The sequence below is a fragment of the Pipistrellus hanaki genome (genome assembly GCF_964339955.1).
Source record: "Pipistrellus hanaki genome assembly, chromosome: 1".
Classification (NCBI taxonomy): Eukaryota; Metazoa; Chordata; class Mammalia; order Chiroptera; family Vespertilionidae; genus Pipistrellus; species Pipistrellus hanaki.
This window is the reverse complement of record NC_140503.1, coordinates 179176649-179192470: the sequence shown is the minus strand read 5'-3', so window position 1 is coordinate 179192470 and position 15822 is coordinate 179176649. Positions and strand designations below refer to the sequence as shown.

At 43.1% G+C, this 15822-nt stretch overlaps 1 protein-coding gene across 1 annotated transcript in view; it reads right to left on the bottom strand.

Moving 5' to 3' along the window:
* Positions 1-2024: 2024 nt before the first annotated feature.
* The window catches only part of PPAT (phosphoribosyl pyrophosphate amidotransferase), a 31062-nt gene continuing 17264 nt past the window's right edge, over positions 2025-15822 (bottom strand). The window contains exons 6-11 of the mRNA XM_084899439.1: positions 14870-14942; positions 14184-14335; positions 13666-13793; positions 10808-11029; positions 8662-8782; positions 2025-4599 (exon numbers count right to left, since the gene is read on the bottom strand). Coding sequence (XP_084755565.1) covers positions 4400-4599; positions 8662-8782; positions 10808-11029; positions 13666-13793; positions 14184-14335; positions 14870-14942 — 896 coding nt within the window. The 3' untranslated portion in view covers positions 2025-4399. The remainder of the gene's footprint in view (positions 4600-8661; positions 8783-10807; positions 11030-13665; positions 13794-14183; positions 14336-14869; positions 14943-15822) is intronic.

The following is a 15822-nucleotide window of genomic DNA, read 5'->3' as shown; positions in this document are numbered from 1 at the left end:
GCCCCGCCCCTTCCGGAAACGTCGGAGCCAATCACAGGAGAGCTTGCGGGGCTTCAGCGGGGGTTTTGGACTGTCGGCGAGGACCTGGAGGTGAGCAGCTTGGGACATTTAGAAGCTGATTGGCTTAGCTCAGTGGATAGAGAGCATAGGTCTGTGGACTGAAAGGTCCCGAGTTCGATTCTGGTCAAGGACACATCCCCAGTAGGGGGTGTGCAGGAGGCAGCTTCTCCCTTCCTCTCTGTGGAAAATCAATAAAATTCATTTAAGAAAGCTGATTGGAAGCTCCCAGGAGACAAGTTTGAATATCAAGTGAGGAAAGGCCTGGAGGTGGAGGTGGGGAGACTCTCAGAATTATATGAAATGTTCACTAAATTCACCTATTGTGCTTACTGCCCTCCAAATAAAGGCCCCGTTTTCCCCTCTCCTGAACGATAAAATGGTCAGAATTAGGCTGCGAGGGTGATGTGTAGTAGTGTTATTTACCTTCCTTCAACCTTCCTTCCAGAGGCCAGTTTGAGTTTTTTAAGGGGTCCTGTGATGTAAATAGGGTTTGTTATTGGCTTTGGTCACTGCTGGTTTAGAATTTAGCTTTTTCCAAATAAGTTGGGCCCTTTGCTTTTGATTCAAGAATTTTTCTATTGCCCTGACCGGTTTGGCTCAGTGGATAGAGCGTCGACTTGTGGACTCAAGCTCCCAGCTTCGATTCCAGTCAAAGGCATGTATCTTGGTTGCAGGCACATCCTGAGTAAGGGGTGTGCAAGAGGCAGCTGATTGGTTTCTGTCTCATCTATGTTTCTAACTCTCTTCCTCTCTGTAAAAAAAATCAATAAAATGTATTTTTAAAAGTTTTTTGTTATCTTTCCCTCTATACTTGAAATTTTATGACTAAAAATATCTATACTGCCCTTGCCGGTTTGGCTCAGTGGATAGAGCATCAGCCTGCAGACTGAAGGATCCTGGGTTTGATTCCAGTCAAGGGCACATGCCCAGGTTGAGGGCTCAATCCCCAGAAGGAGGCAGCTGATCGAAAGTGATGTCTCATCATTGATGTTTCTGTCTGCCTTCCTCTCTGACATCAAAAGATATATATATATATATATAGATATATATATATATATTTAAAGTATCTTTACTACCATTTTTCCAGGGGTTCTGAAAATGTATAAGACTATGCTCAAGACACTACCCAGTAACCTAGGGTGATTATTCTAAAACAGTATTCTCTGCTTAAGAAGCTTCAGTGGTCACTCATTGCCTGCATGATTTTCAGGCTCTTTAGCAAGGCAAACAAAAGGATTCATCATCTTTCTAGCTTGATCTCTCAGTGGACCACAGCTCTTCAACCCCCATCTGCCACACTAGCCACACCAGCTGCAGCTGTAATGAGACTCTATTAAGTCTGGGCATTCCAACTCCCTATCAAGTTTCCACACCTGTGCTTTGGCTGGATCTCAGGCTGAAATACCCTTTGTTTCCCTAGGCCTGCTTGAACGTTTACTCATCAGAAAACACAGCTTAAACATCTCCTCAGTCTTTCAAGTCTTGCACGATCATTTACCCATTCGTTGCTACTTCATAACTGTAATTTTGCTACTGTTGTGAATCGTATCTGTGTTTTCCGATGGTCTTAGGTGATCCTGCTAGCGGTTCTCAACCTGCTGTAGAAACATCAATCATTAGCCTCCTTCACAGGCCCCAACCAGATAGAACCCACAACTAAGGTATGTCTCCTGATCAGGAATTCCACCTGTAACCTTTTTTTTTTGGACAGGGTGATGCCCCAACCACCTAAACTAAATGTCACTATATATATATATACATTTTATTTTTATTTATTTTTTTAAGCGCACACACAGCCCTGACTGGGTTGGCTCAGTGGATAGCACGTCAGCCTGTGGACTAACCCATGTGTTCCTCTCGCATCTATGTTTCTCTGTCTTTCCCTCTGATCTGCTCTCTCTAAAAATCAATGGAGAAATATCCTCGAGTGAGGATTAACAATAAATAAATAATAAAAAAGCACACACACATTTAAACATTTAATTACATATATTTTCACCAGCACATCACAATGAAGTCACAAAAAAAGTAGACTTAGCTCAGTTCACAACAATATAGATCTGTGGAAACACATTTTTCATCTTCTCTGAAGTTTACAATACTCATATAACTTTAAAACAGTTAAACATTTCATATTAAATTGGTAAAAAAAAAAAAAATGTAATTCAGACGTCAGAAACTTGTGAAATAAGCCATGATAGAGAAACATTAAGAAATCTGAAAAATTACCAAACTGTCACAGTACATTATTTCATTATAAAAGCATTTCAATAAAACAAAGACTATGGAAAACACAGAAGTCAAGAGATTTTGGTTTAGCACTTTCCCTGAGACTCGTTTTTAAAAACCAAATGTAAGTAAGGCTGTTCAAAACTGACCCATTAAGTCTTGCCTCTTTAATAATGCTATGAGGAATACATTTAAGACAAGAGGCTTATGCTCAAATGGTCCCAGGGTTTTATTTAAATGCAGCTTGCTTGTGTCACTGCCACAGGGTTACCTGACCCATTGCTGCCTTGATGCTCTACGTCTTAAAGAGCCTTCAGGATTTTTTCTTGGCCTACCATAATACAACACGTGAGACTGCATATTGAATGAAGACAAAGAGATTTGTTACTAATAAATATTAAATTTCCAAATGGATTTGGGAACAATATACATCAAAATTACGGTAACAATAACACAGAACACTCTTCTGTTTTAAAAATCTTACAAAAATAGGAATTGGAGGCAAGTTGTCTTAAAATTTTAAATCTCAGATGTAACAAGAAAAAAAAAAACACCTTAAAAAATTAAATTCATTAGTCCCAATAAAACTAAGTACAAAAAGTGTTAAGTTGATGTTTGGAATTAGATGAGCATGCTAATTCCAAAAAAAGTAGTTGGCTTCTTGTTCCTTTAATAAAATTGTTCCCTACAGTTCTTCTACTTGATCATTCAATTGCAATGACATGAATGTGTATATACATATAGGTGTATATAAGCTTGCAAGTGATCAAGTAAGAATTAAAGGTTTATTAGAACCTAAAATTTTATTTTTTACTTCAAACACACAAGGTTCCTTGCTGGGCTTTATACTATCAGAACACTAAGTAGTATGGATCACAATTTCTAGTCAAACTTTTTCCACATATTTTTACAATCATTCTTAGGATATCTCAAAGGCAGGCGGCAGAGGACAACTAAACTGTAATCTCCATCATAATGAAATCACAATTACAATCTAACAGCCAACATTTCAAAAAATAATAATCATGCAATACCTTAAATATAGGTATGAAATGATGGCTCTACCCACCAAGAATATGACGCATTCACATTCCTATTAATTATTTTAGTTAATGCCAGTGCCCCTTTGCACAGGTTGGGAAAAGTGAGGCACAAAAAAGCATTAAAAAAAATTGTCTAAAGTTAGACAAGGAAGCCAAGATCATAACTATAATCAGAACTTTAGAGGTTTTGACACCACTGAGCTATAATAGATGAAAAATTTGCATGAAATATTATATTTAACTTATTTGTTCTGTTTGTATCACACCATCTTAGTCTAACTGCTTGCAAACTCATTGATGCATGGATCTGGCAAATGCCTCTTACCACCTGCCCTCTTTGACCAGGTGAAAATGGAGCTTATGCTTGTGTTAAAAAAAGAATACCAGCCAGAACCGGTTTGGCTCAGTGCATAGAGCGTCGGCCTACCGACTGAGGGGTCCAGGGTTTGATTCCAGTCAGGGGCATGTGCCTTGGTTGCGGGCACATCTCCAGTGGGGGGTGTGCAGGGGGCAGCTGATCAATGTCTCTCTCTCACTGATGTTTCTAGCTCTCTATCCCTCTCCCTTCCTCTCTGTAAAAAATCAATAAAATATATGTTTTAAAAAAGAATACCAATATTGTTGTATTATCTGCAACTAGCAAGGTTCAATTATGAAAATATTCCATAATGAACTTTAGTAACTCTCAAGAAACATGCCACAAAACTCTGTAAGAATTTGTGGAAAAGTATATAGTACCTGGAAATCCCCTCTAAAACAGAAAATGTACCCATCCTTCACATTACTGTGGATGATCTCAACTGATAGCCTCAAAGTACTAAATAACGAAGTAAAACTGGAAGGATTATCCAAGTTCCTAGATAACACCAAAATATTTATCTAGGTTTATTAAAGAGAGCATAGCACTTTGGTACCCTTTTCAGGAAAAGCAAAACATCTCAAAAACTTATATGTAATCACGTGGCATTTACATTGTACCAACTGAGGAACACTAAATGGATAAGGTGTAACCACTGTAACATCTTAACCAACTTTATATCTTGAAGCATTGTATCTACCCCTACCAGCTACCAATCCAGTTCCACAGGGTATTTTCCGGTGAGACAAGCTGTACAATGGCCGTTCTTTTCAAAGCATTCCACACCATTCCCGTTTTCTTGAATCATAATATCTTGCTTTCCCACTTTCTGTTTTTTTTTAAATGTCATCCCTTCTTGTACTGATGAAACCAGTCCTTCTACTGACAGATATACAACACTGTTTGCTCCTATGGGGGGAAAGAGGGAAAAAGAAAAAGGAATGACAAAAATGCGGGGCCCCCGGAGTCGCGCGCACATGGCGCGCAGAGGACTGAATGTTGACTCTGATGCTGGATTACCCTAGCCGGAAGAAACAAAGCCTCCGGCGGCAGCTCTGAGCCTCAGTCCAGACCTCCCCGAACTCCAGGTCTGGGCCAGTCCCTGGGGACCCAGGCTCGGGCAGGGGGAGACGGGGCTGTGAGGTGGAGTCCTGGAAGCGCGGCGAAAGGCCGAGCCCCCGGAGTCGCGCACACTGTGCGCAGAGGACAGTCTGTTGACTCTGATCCTGGACTCCCCTAGTGGGAGGGAGAAAGAAAGCTCCAGACTGGAGGAACGCCACGAGGAGCAGGAGCCCCTGCCGGACACCGGCCAGCCGGGCGCCAGCAAGGAGCCGGGCGACGGGGCCCCCAGTGGGGGGGGTGCCCCTGAGCCTTCGACTGCTGAGCGCTGGCAACGGAGCCAAGGACGGGGGCTGCTTCCTGGGCGGCGCCGACCCCGGCAACAGGCTGGAGCAGCGCGGGAGCCCGCGGAGAATAAAGGGGTGCCACAGGCCAACCTGCTGAGCTCCCAGGACAAGGAGGAAGAAACCAAAGAAGTTCTCAATGTGAAGAAATCAAGTGAGAGCAAATGATAGTAAAATTACTTAAGAAAGAATACAAAGAAGATCTTGAAAAATCAAAGACTAAGTCAGAACTCAACGCACCAGCCAACATTGAACATAAATGCGTTTTGTTTTGTTTTTTTTTAAAAAAAGAAAAAAAAAAAAAGAAGAGAAAAAAGGGACAGAATGTTGGAACAGCGGCGACCAAGCCTAGAGTGGCCAGGCACAAGGCAGTGGCAGCCGGGCCCGGAGCAGCAGTGGCCAGGCCCCAGAACAGCAGCAGCCAGAACAAGAGCATCAACGGCCAGCACTGGAGCAGCCAGACCTGGGGCAGTGGCAGCCAGGCCTGAGGCAGAGGCGGCCAAGCCCAGGGTGGCCAGTCCAGGAACACCCAGACATGGAGTGGCTGGGCCCGGAGAAGCCCGGCCCAGAGCAGCCGGGTTGGGAGCAGCCAGGCCCAGAACAGCAGTAGACAACCACGAAGAATCCAGGCTGGGAGCGGCCAGGCTCGGAGCAGCCGGGTCGGGTGCGGCCAGGCCCGGAGCAGCGGCGGCCAGGCTGGGAGCGGCCAGGCCCGGAGCAGCTGGGTCTGGTGTGGCCAGGCCTGGAGCAGCGGCTGCCAGGCTAGGAGCGGCCAGGCCCGGAGCAGCAGCTGCCAGGCTGGGAGCAGCCAGGTCCGGAGCAGCCGGGTCTGGTGTGGCCAGGCCCGGAGCAGTGGCTGCCAGGCCCGGAGCAGCAGCTGCCAGGCTGGGAGCGGCCAGGCCCGGAGCAGCCGGGTCTGGTGCGGCCAGGCCCGGAGCAGCGGCTGCCAGGCTGGGAGCGGCCAGGCCCGGAGCAGCCGGGTCTGGTGCGGCCAGGCCCGGAGCAGCGGCTGCCAGGCTGGGAGCGGCCAGGCCCGGAGCAGCCGGGTCTGGTGCGGCCAGGCCCGGAGCAGCGGCTGCCAGGCTGGGAACGGCCAGGCCCGGAGCAGCCGGGTCTGGTGCGGCCAGGCCCGGAGCAGCCGGGTCTGGTGCGGCCAGGCCTGGAGCAGCGTCTGCCAGGCTGGGAGCGGCCAGGCCCGGAGCAGCCGGGTCTGGTGCGGCCAGGCCAGGAGCAGCGGCTGCCAGGCTGGGAGCGGCCAGGCCCGGAGCAGCAGCTGCCAGGCTGGGAGCGGCCAGGCCCGGAGCAGCCGGGTCTGGTGCGGCCAGGCCCGGAGCAGCGACTGCCAGGCTGGGAGCGGCCAGGCCCGGAGCAGCCGGGTCTTGTGCGGCCAGGCCCGGAGCAGCAGCTGCCAGGCTGGGAGCGGCCAGGCCCGGAGCAGCCGGGTCTGGTGTGGCCAGGCCAGGAGCAGCGGCTGCCAGGCTGGGAGCGGCCAGGCCCGGAGCAGCCGGGTCTGGTGCGGCCAGGCCAGGAGCAGCGGCTGCCAGGCTGGGAGCGGCCAGGCCCGGAGCAGCCGGGTCTGGTGCGGCCAGGCCAGGAGCAATGGCTGCCAGGCTGGGAGCAGCCAGGCCCGGAGCAGCGGCTGTCAGGCTGGGAGCGGCCAGGCCCGGAGCGGCCGGGACCGGAGCAACCGGTCCCAGAGCAGCCGGGTCGGGTGCGGCCAGGCTTGTAGCAGCAACAGCCAAGTCCAGAGCAACTAGATCGGGAGCGGCAGTGACCAGACCCGGAGCAGCTGGTTGTGGAACGAACCAGAGCAACAGAGGCCAGGCCCGGAGCAGCCAGGCCCGAAACAGCTCGCTCCTCGCCTGTACCTGCCCACGGCTGCCTCTCAGACATGGCTGGAAACTTTTGCGGAAACTTGAGGGTCTGCTGAATCAAGTGATGAAGGCTTAGATCTGGATGTGTTGAGTTAGTATAGCGCTGGGGTGTTGATCTGTAAGTGCCTTGGGTGGGGCCTGGATGAGGCTGGTTGACCTATTTGGAAATGTCTTTTGTGTGAAGTGTATCATTGGGCATGTGGAGGTATTATTGATATGAGATAATGCTAAGTAACAGATTTACTATCTGAAAAGGGATTTACTATCGGGGAAAGGGAGGGAGGAAGAGACTGAACATAAACTGTGCACCTATGGATGAGGACAATGGGGGATGGGGAGGGGGCGGAGGGTGGGGTGGGAACCTGGTGGAGGGGGGAAGAAATGAGGAACCTTTGTAATAATATGAACAATAAAGATTGATTTAAAAAAAAAAAAAAAAAAAAAAAAAAAAGGAATGAGACTTCTTTTGGAGAGTAAGAACTGGCCCTGACTGGGTATGTCAAGTGGTTAGAGCATGGTCTTTACACACCAAGGTTGCCAGTTCAATATGTGGTCAGGGCATAAAGGAACACCAGCTATAAACAAGTGTGGAGGCAGGTACCAAGGCACATAAGCTGATCATGAGCTATTTAAATAATTTATACCTCACCTGAGTTAAAAAAGCAAATGTCTTAACCAGGGTAACATAGATCTCCAAGTCTCCTGACCTCATTATTAAAGACTAGTGACCCGGTGCACGAAATTCATGCACATTAAAAGGGAATTAATTAGAGGAAATATTTAAATGTTGCTATTTGCTCTTTCTCTATAATAGAAGTGTCAGAGATGAAAGAAAATTAGTAAAATGTATATGAAAATCTTCTTCCTGTCAGAGTCTGGATGTGCCAGACTCTGCCCACCCACGTGCATGTACCTGGAAATTGTGCAAGACCCAGATCTGGCCAGTCCCACCCCCACTGGGCTAGATCCAGAACCAGCTGGCCCCACCCCGATCAAGCCCCGCCAGGTGGGGGGTGGAGGGTGCCACCTGAGGTACCCCAACCTGAGAGGGGCAGAAGGCATGCCTTGAGGACCCCCCGTCAAGCCCCACCAGGTAGAGGGGGGGGTGTGCAGCCTCAGTTCCCCTGCTGCAGCCCAGCGCCACACAGTCTCAGGTCCCTGCTGATTGCTCATTAGGGCTCGTTATGGGAACTTGGCCTCTGCTGTGGGCACAGCCATCTTGTGTTACGGAATCCCTGCCTCCGCTATGGGCCTATCCATCTTATTATGGCGTGATGTTCCATTTGCATAGCCCCTCTTTATTAAATAGGATAAACCTACATAAGCTGTTCATTCTGTTTGTATCCACATTCAAATTTTTCTACTAGAATCTGTGGTGAAATCGTGTAGTTTTTTGGGGGGGGATCTGACTGGGAGGCTTAACTGATATGCATGCAGTTTCCTCTATCTGGAAAGCCTTGCATCCTTTTTCCCCCCCTCACCTCACCTTGATCTAACTCTCCTACATAGCACTCACTATGGTGTAAATACACACCCAGCACCCTCACTATTCAGAATAGTGTTCAATATCTGCTCAACATACACAACCTCTACTTTTAACAAATATTTAATGCTCTTTTAGTAAGATTGGTAAGCATTGGATTTTATGTTAATAAGTGAATAAAAATAAAGTTTATAGAAACTTTAATAGCTACCTAGATATTCAGCAAGATGTTCAAATTCTGGTTTATTAGCAATAAGCTCTTCTTTTGTAGGTATGTTTATTCCCATGAAGCATGGATATTTAATTGGTGGTGAAGCTACTCGAACGTGTACCTTGGAAAGAAATAATAGCACACATTCATTATTTTAGCATTAATTGTAAAACAATTATGCAAAATTCTTTCACTGACAAATGTAACACAAAATTGTTTCACAGAATATTTAATAACACATATATGAAATGAAGCAAAATGTAAAAATTTTAATTTACTGATTTGAGAAAGAGAAAGAGAGAGAGAGACAGAAAGAGAAAGAGGCATCAACTTTTGTTGTTCCACTCATGTATGCATTCGTTGGTTGATTCACTCTGCCCTAATTGGGAACTGAGCCCACACTTTGGCATACGGGAATGCTGCTCCATCCAACTGAACTATCCAGCCAGGGCCACAAACTACAAAATTTCTTTCATTGAATACTAGACAAAAGGAATCCTAGAAAATCATGTGATATACATACAGAACAGTCAGAACTACTTTTAGAGTCTATTCATTACCAAAGAATCCCACGTGAACAGCCATATCTAGATTCCAACATTTCTTGGACAAGAATTTCAAAATGTCAGCCCCCCATAAAGGAGGATTCCTTTTATAAAGCTTTTCATTTTTTTATCTGTCACCTGTTGAGAACATTTCTTTCTTCTGTTCCCCCATTTCTCATCACTTACTGCCTTTATTTTCCTAGGATCACCTCCATTATTCTCTTGTACCACTTAAATGGCCCTTTTGCCCACCTCTTACTTTACTTTTTTAAAAAGAAAAATAACCAACTATCGGGGTTTAACAAAAAAACCCAGGGAGCTATTTTTGTTTACTGTTTTCTGCCTTTTATCATGTACATATGCATGGCTGTAATCAGTGTCCACATTAAATTTTTACCATTCTTATAACAGCAAATATCTTCCCAAGTTATGCAGTCTTCATTATAGTTTTTAATGGTTTTATCATATTTCATCTGTATCAATTTACTAAACTATTTCCAACTGGTAGATATACAGGGTGGGCAAAGGCAGGTTTACAGTTATTAGTGTGGAAAATAACACAGTAATTAATAATACTACCAGAATAAACTGTGTTTCATGTACTCACAACTATAAACCTATTTGCCACATCTTATGTATATAAGCCATTGTTACTTCTTTTGTATTGCCATTCTTTTTTACTACTGTAATAGGTGTTGAATTTACTTTATACCTCTTTGTTTTTCTTATATAATTTTTATAGAATTCCAGATTATCATAATCATAGTCATAAAAATGGATTGAAAATCCTAATTATCTTGGAAGCTCTCTAAATATTCTGTGATACTGCTTCTTATACCTGCTTTCTTCTACAATAATTTTATTTTTAGTCAATATCTCATTTCTATCATTTGAATTACTGAAATATTTAGAGTTAGAATAAACTTTGAGATTTAAAAATATAAACTAGTGTATCACTAGGGTTTGTTCTACATCTTCAAAAAAGTTTATTACGCTAGGGTTTGTTCTACATCTTCAAAAAAGAAAGTAATCATTACGTAAAAATTTAAAAAGTACTCTATTGTGTGGCTTTTTTTCATCTTTTTTATTTCTTTATTGATTATAGTATCACATAATTGTCCTCATCCCCCCCATTCCCATGTGGTTTTTGTCAGTTTTTTAATTATAATTTAAAAAAAATATTTTTATTAATTTCAGAGAGGAAGGGAGAGAGATAGAAACAACAATGATGAGAATCATTGATTGGCTGCTTCCTGCACACCCCCTACTGGGGATTGAGCCTGAAACCCGGGCAAGTGCCTTTGATCAGAATTGAACCCAGAACCCGTCAGTCCACAGGCTGACACTCTATCCACTGAGCCAAACTGGCTAGGGCTATATTGAACTTTTTAATGTATTAAGGATTAAATTAGTATGTATCTTGAGAGTGGTCATTACATATTTTCCACATTGCTACAGTTATTCCTAAACACACATAATTAGAAAAATGTCAACTTACTATAATGAACTATGCATTTTCACTCACTGTCCTGATTTGCAATTTCTATGCCAGTACTATATTATTAACTATTGGTGGTTTTGGATGTTTTAATTTTACTTACCTCTTTTGCACCAGATTCTTTCAGCAATTTGATTATGGGTGAGATGGTATTGCCTCTCACAATTGAATCATCTATAAGAACAATTCTTTTGCCTTTAAAGTTGTCCGACAATACTCCAAATTTTTTTGCAACACCAAGTTGTCTTAGCCTCATGTTTGGCTGAATGAAGGTTCTTCCTACATACCGATTTTTACAAAGCACCTCCACATATGGAAGCCCACACTGATAGAGAATAAATAAAAGGATAATTAGAAGCAATATACAGGAAACTAATTTTCTCTAGGTCATTCTTCAATATGTACATAAAATTTTAAATGTGGTTATTTTGAACTCTCCATTATGAGATTACTATTTTCCTTAATTATTAGGAAAAGACATAAAAAAAAATCACTGAAAGTAATATACTTTGTGGCAAAACAAATTCACTTTATTAGAATTTGTAATGCTTCTCTCTTAAATATTATTATTTCACTAGAGGCCTGGTGCACAAAATTCCTGTTTGGGGGTGTGAGGGGGGGTTGTCTCTCAGCCCAGCCTGCACCCTCTCCAATCTGGGACCCCTCAAGGATAGTCAGACATCCCTCTCACAATGCAGGACTGCTGGCTCCAAACTGCTCACCTGCCTGCCTTCCTGATCACCCCTAACCGCTTCTGCCTGCCAGCCTGATCACCCCCTAACCACTCCCATGCCAGCCTGATTGATGTCTAACTGCTCCCCTGACAGCCCGTTTGCCCCCAACTTCCCTCCTTTGCCGACCTGGTCACCCCTAACTGCCCTCCCCTTCAGGGTTGATCACCTTCAATTGCCCTCCCTTGCAGGCCTGGTCCCTCTCAACTGCCCTCCCTTGCAGGCCTGATCACCCACAACTGCCCTCCCATGCAGGCCTGGTCCCTCCCAATTCCCCTCCCCTGCTGGCCATCTTGTGTCCACATGGGGGCAAGATCTTTGACCACATGGAGGCAGCCATATTGTGTGTTGTAGTTATGGTCAATCTGCATATTACTCTCTTATTAGATAGGATAGAGGCCTGGGGCATGGGTGGGGACCAGCTGGTTTGCCCTGAAGGGTATCCCGGATCAAGGTGGGGGTTCCCTGGGGGCGTGGGGCAGCCTGAGCAAGGGGCCTGTGGTCGTTTGCAGGCCAGCCACACACCCACAGCGACCCAAGCGGAGGCCCTGGTATCTGGAATATATTTACTTTCTACAATTGAAAGTTAAACCTCCTGTCTGCTCAGTGGCTGCCGGCCATTTCTGTTTGCATTTGTTTACCTTCCATAATTGAAACTTTGTAGCCTTGAGTGGAGGCTTAGGCCTGCAAGGGCAGGGAGAGCTTGGCTTCCTCCATTGCCAGGGAAACGCCCCCCTCCTGCTCTCTTGTGGCTGTAGCCATCTTGGTTGGGTTTATTTGCATACTCGCTCTGATTGGCTGGTGGGCATGACTCGTGGAGCGGAGTGATAGTTAATTTGCATATTACTTTTATTAGGTAGGATTATTTTGGAAGAGAACACTAAGCATGTGAAGACATGTCAAAGAATGAATCAGTCAGAAAAACTATCATATTTGAAAATTATCAGAAAGAAATGAAAACCAATAGGCTAAGGAAACACTTTTCGCAGCATTTATTCATCTTTCAGGCAATACTTCTCTAAAATCTGTGCACATTATTTCTTTTAAGAAATCAATAAATTAAGCTTTCCAACATAGTGAATGTTGAGTATTATATCCCAGGACCACTATCTATAATAATTAAAAGCGTAATATGCTAATTAGACTGAATGACCTTCTGGACGAAGCTGGGCTACAAGGGAAGCCTGGGTCCCAGGTGCCTGCCAGCAGCCGGAGGGAAGCCCAGGTCCCGGGAACCGGAGGGAAGCTGGTGCCAGCAGTAAGGCAAAGGAAGGCCTACTCTTTTTTTCTTTTTCTTTCTTTCTTTCTTTTTTTTTTTTTTTTTAAGTAATTACCCTTTTAATATATTTTATTGATTTTTTACAGAGTGGAGGAGAGAGGGATAGAGAGCTAGAAATGTTGATGAGAGAGAAACATCGACCAGCTGCCTCCTGCACACCCCCACTGGGGATGTGCCCGCAACCAATGTACATGCCCCTGACTGGAATCGAACCCGGGACCTTCCAGTCCACAGACCGAAGCTCTATCACTGAGCCAAACCAGTTTCGGCAGGAAGGCCTACTCTTACACGAATTTCACGCATCAGGCCTCTAGTAATGTTTACAATCTACCTAGTTATGAAAAATATGAAATTAAGCATAATACTAAGAACAGTATACAAAACGAATATAAATGGCTTTATTACCACCTATGCTCAATAAAAAATGAATATACCAGTGGCTTGTGATGGTACTTCAAGAAGTAGGTTTTAAAAATAAGTAAATATTACCACTAATGTCTCTATATATCCATGACGTTATTTTTTTTAAATGAAGATCATTCTAGTCTTCAGGTGAAGTTTTTTGTGGGCTCTACTAAAATAGTACCATGGAATGAAAAGGCTGGGAAATAAGTAACTTGTAAAGAAACTAACATTTTTTTGTTCTTTTTTACTTACAATAAACTAATGAGTTTCTCTTTTGATTTTATTATTTAAAGATGTTTTTATTGATCTGAGAGGGAGAGAGAAACATCATAGTTCAGCTGCTTCCTGCAGCCCTCTATTGGGGGCAGAGCCAACAACCAGGCATGGGCGCCCTGACAGGGATTTGAACCAGTGACCTTTCGGCGCATAGGATGATTTATGCTCAACCAAATGGGCCACATTGCTTGGTTAATGAGTTTCTCTTTATAGGGAAGGATTTCTAATTCCAGAGCTAAAAGGACAATTCACTGAGTGTTAAGAAAATACCTTTCCAGCATAACCAAGAGCAGCGGGTGTAGCAGATTCCGGGACAGTGCTAACCAAATCTGCATCCACAGGTGCTTCAATTGCCAGCTGCTGACCACAACGGAATCTTACTGTGTAAACCATTTGGTCTGGAATGTTTGAAAAGAAAATAATTATTTTTACATAGTATAACAGTATAATATCTAAGAAACTAGCTTGTTAGAACTCTATAGATTGAATATTAAAAAAAAACAAAAAACAGGACATACAAAAATCCTAAAGTGGAAATACATAAACTGGGGAATTCACTATTTTTTAAAAATGACTTTCATGCATATCTGAAAATCATAATCCTGACTCCTGAGAGGAAAACAACATCCAAGAGTCAGATTAAAAGACAAAATTGTGATCTTATGACGATTAGGCTCAGTGCCATATCCACAACATACAACTTTGTGCCTTCAAAGAACCAAGTACGTGTATGCCTTTGTGCAATGAGATAAATACCAGATTTACATTGATAAAGATATTTTACTTACCCTCAAATATGCTATCTGGTCTTGCAAAATAAACATATTCGAAGATACAAAAAGCCATTGGGCTTCCTTCAGACCTTGATATAATATCAAGAGTTTGGACATTGTTCCTGGATATTTCCACAATTTCTCCAGGCAAGATTTCACGGTAATACCTTAGAAAATCGTGTTAAAGAAAGAAGACTTTAAATAAACTAGTCCTTAAGGCTGATCATAATATATGTAGTCTCTTCCCTTATAACGGAAAAATAAACCTACTTAATATAAAGTCTAGAGATGGCAAAAAAAAATAAACAATATTCCTCCAGCAGTAATATCTGTAAATCTGTTACCCCTAAATTCTAACTCAGAATTAAAAAACAGAAAAGACCATAAGTTTTATTGATTTTTGAAAGAATAACAGCTAAAAGAATATTTTTATACTGGCTTAAATTTTTTTTATCATAATTATTCCTTAGGAGAATTCTTCCTTTCTAAAATAAGTCTCATGGCGTTTTGAAAGCAGGATTGTAGTTTCAGAATTACAAAGTATTACTGGGACATTAAAGCCAATGTAACTGCGTAGAACTATGCACAAAACCCCCTGCATTTATAAGTATATGTTATAGGTGACATCAAAAAGAAAACTTATGTGAAAATAAAAATTTTTGTTGATGTGGGAAAACCCAACATACTAAGATAAAACTTACCTTGCACCAATAGATAAAAAACTACAAGATTCTGAAGACACCACCCATCCTTCTGATTCTAAAGATTTTTTCTCTGTAAATCACAAGATAATCAATTCAGTTAATGGACTTAAGAAATGTTAAAAAAGGCTACCTATTTCAAAAACAATTAAACACCAAGTAGATAAATAATTTTAGTCGAAGGAACCGCTGAGCTAAAGCCAGCCCTAGATAAATAATTTTAAAAATCCATAGAATATCCATTTATATGCACATGGGTCTTCATTTGACTAGGTCCAAAGATAAAATTTAATGATCCCAAGCTCTGGCCCCATGGCTCAGTTGGTTGAAGCGTCGTCCCACACACAGAAAATCTGGTTTGATTCCGTCAGGGTGCATGCAGGAGGCAACTGATGGATGCTTTCCTCTCACATTGATGTCGATGTCTGTCTGTCTGTCTGTCTGTCTCTCTCTCTCTCTCACTACCCCCCTTCCTTTCCTTTCCTCTCTCTCTAAAATCAATAAACATATCCTCAGGGGAGGATTTTTAAAAACATTAATGATCCCAAAATTCCTCCAAGCATTATGATTTCATGGCTCAAACAAGACATCTGATAACAAAATCACTGAAATCACACTATACAAATGAAAAAATTAGGCAAAGGAGCCCTAGCCGATTTGGCTCAGTGGATAGAGTGTCAGCCTGCAGACTGAAAGGTCCCAGGTTCGATTCCTGTCAAAGGCACATGCCCAGGTTGTGGGCTTGATCCCAGTGAGGGACATGCAGGAAGTAGCCGATCAATAATTCTCTCTCATCATTAATGTTTCTATCTCTCTTTCCCTCTCCTTTCCTCTCCGAAATCAATAAAAGTATATTTAATAAAAATAAAAAAAAATTGGGCAAAGGATATGAATAGGCAATTCAGAAAATTAAAAATAGGAATGTCCCTTAAATATTAAAAAGTGGTTCGTCC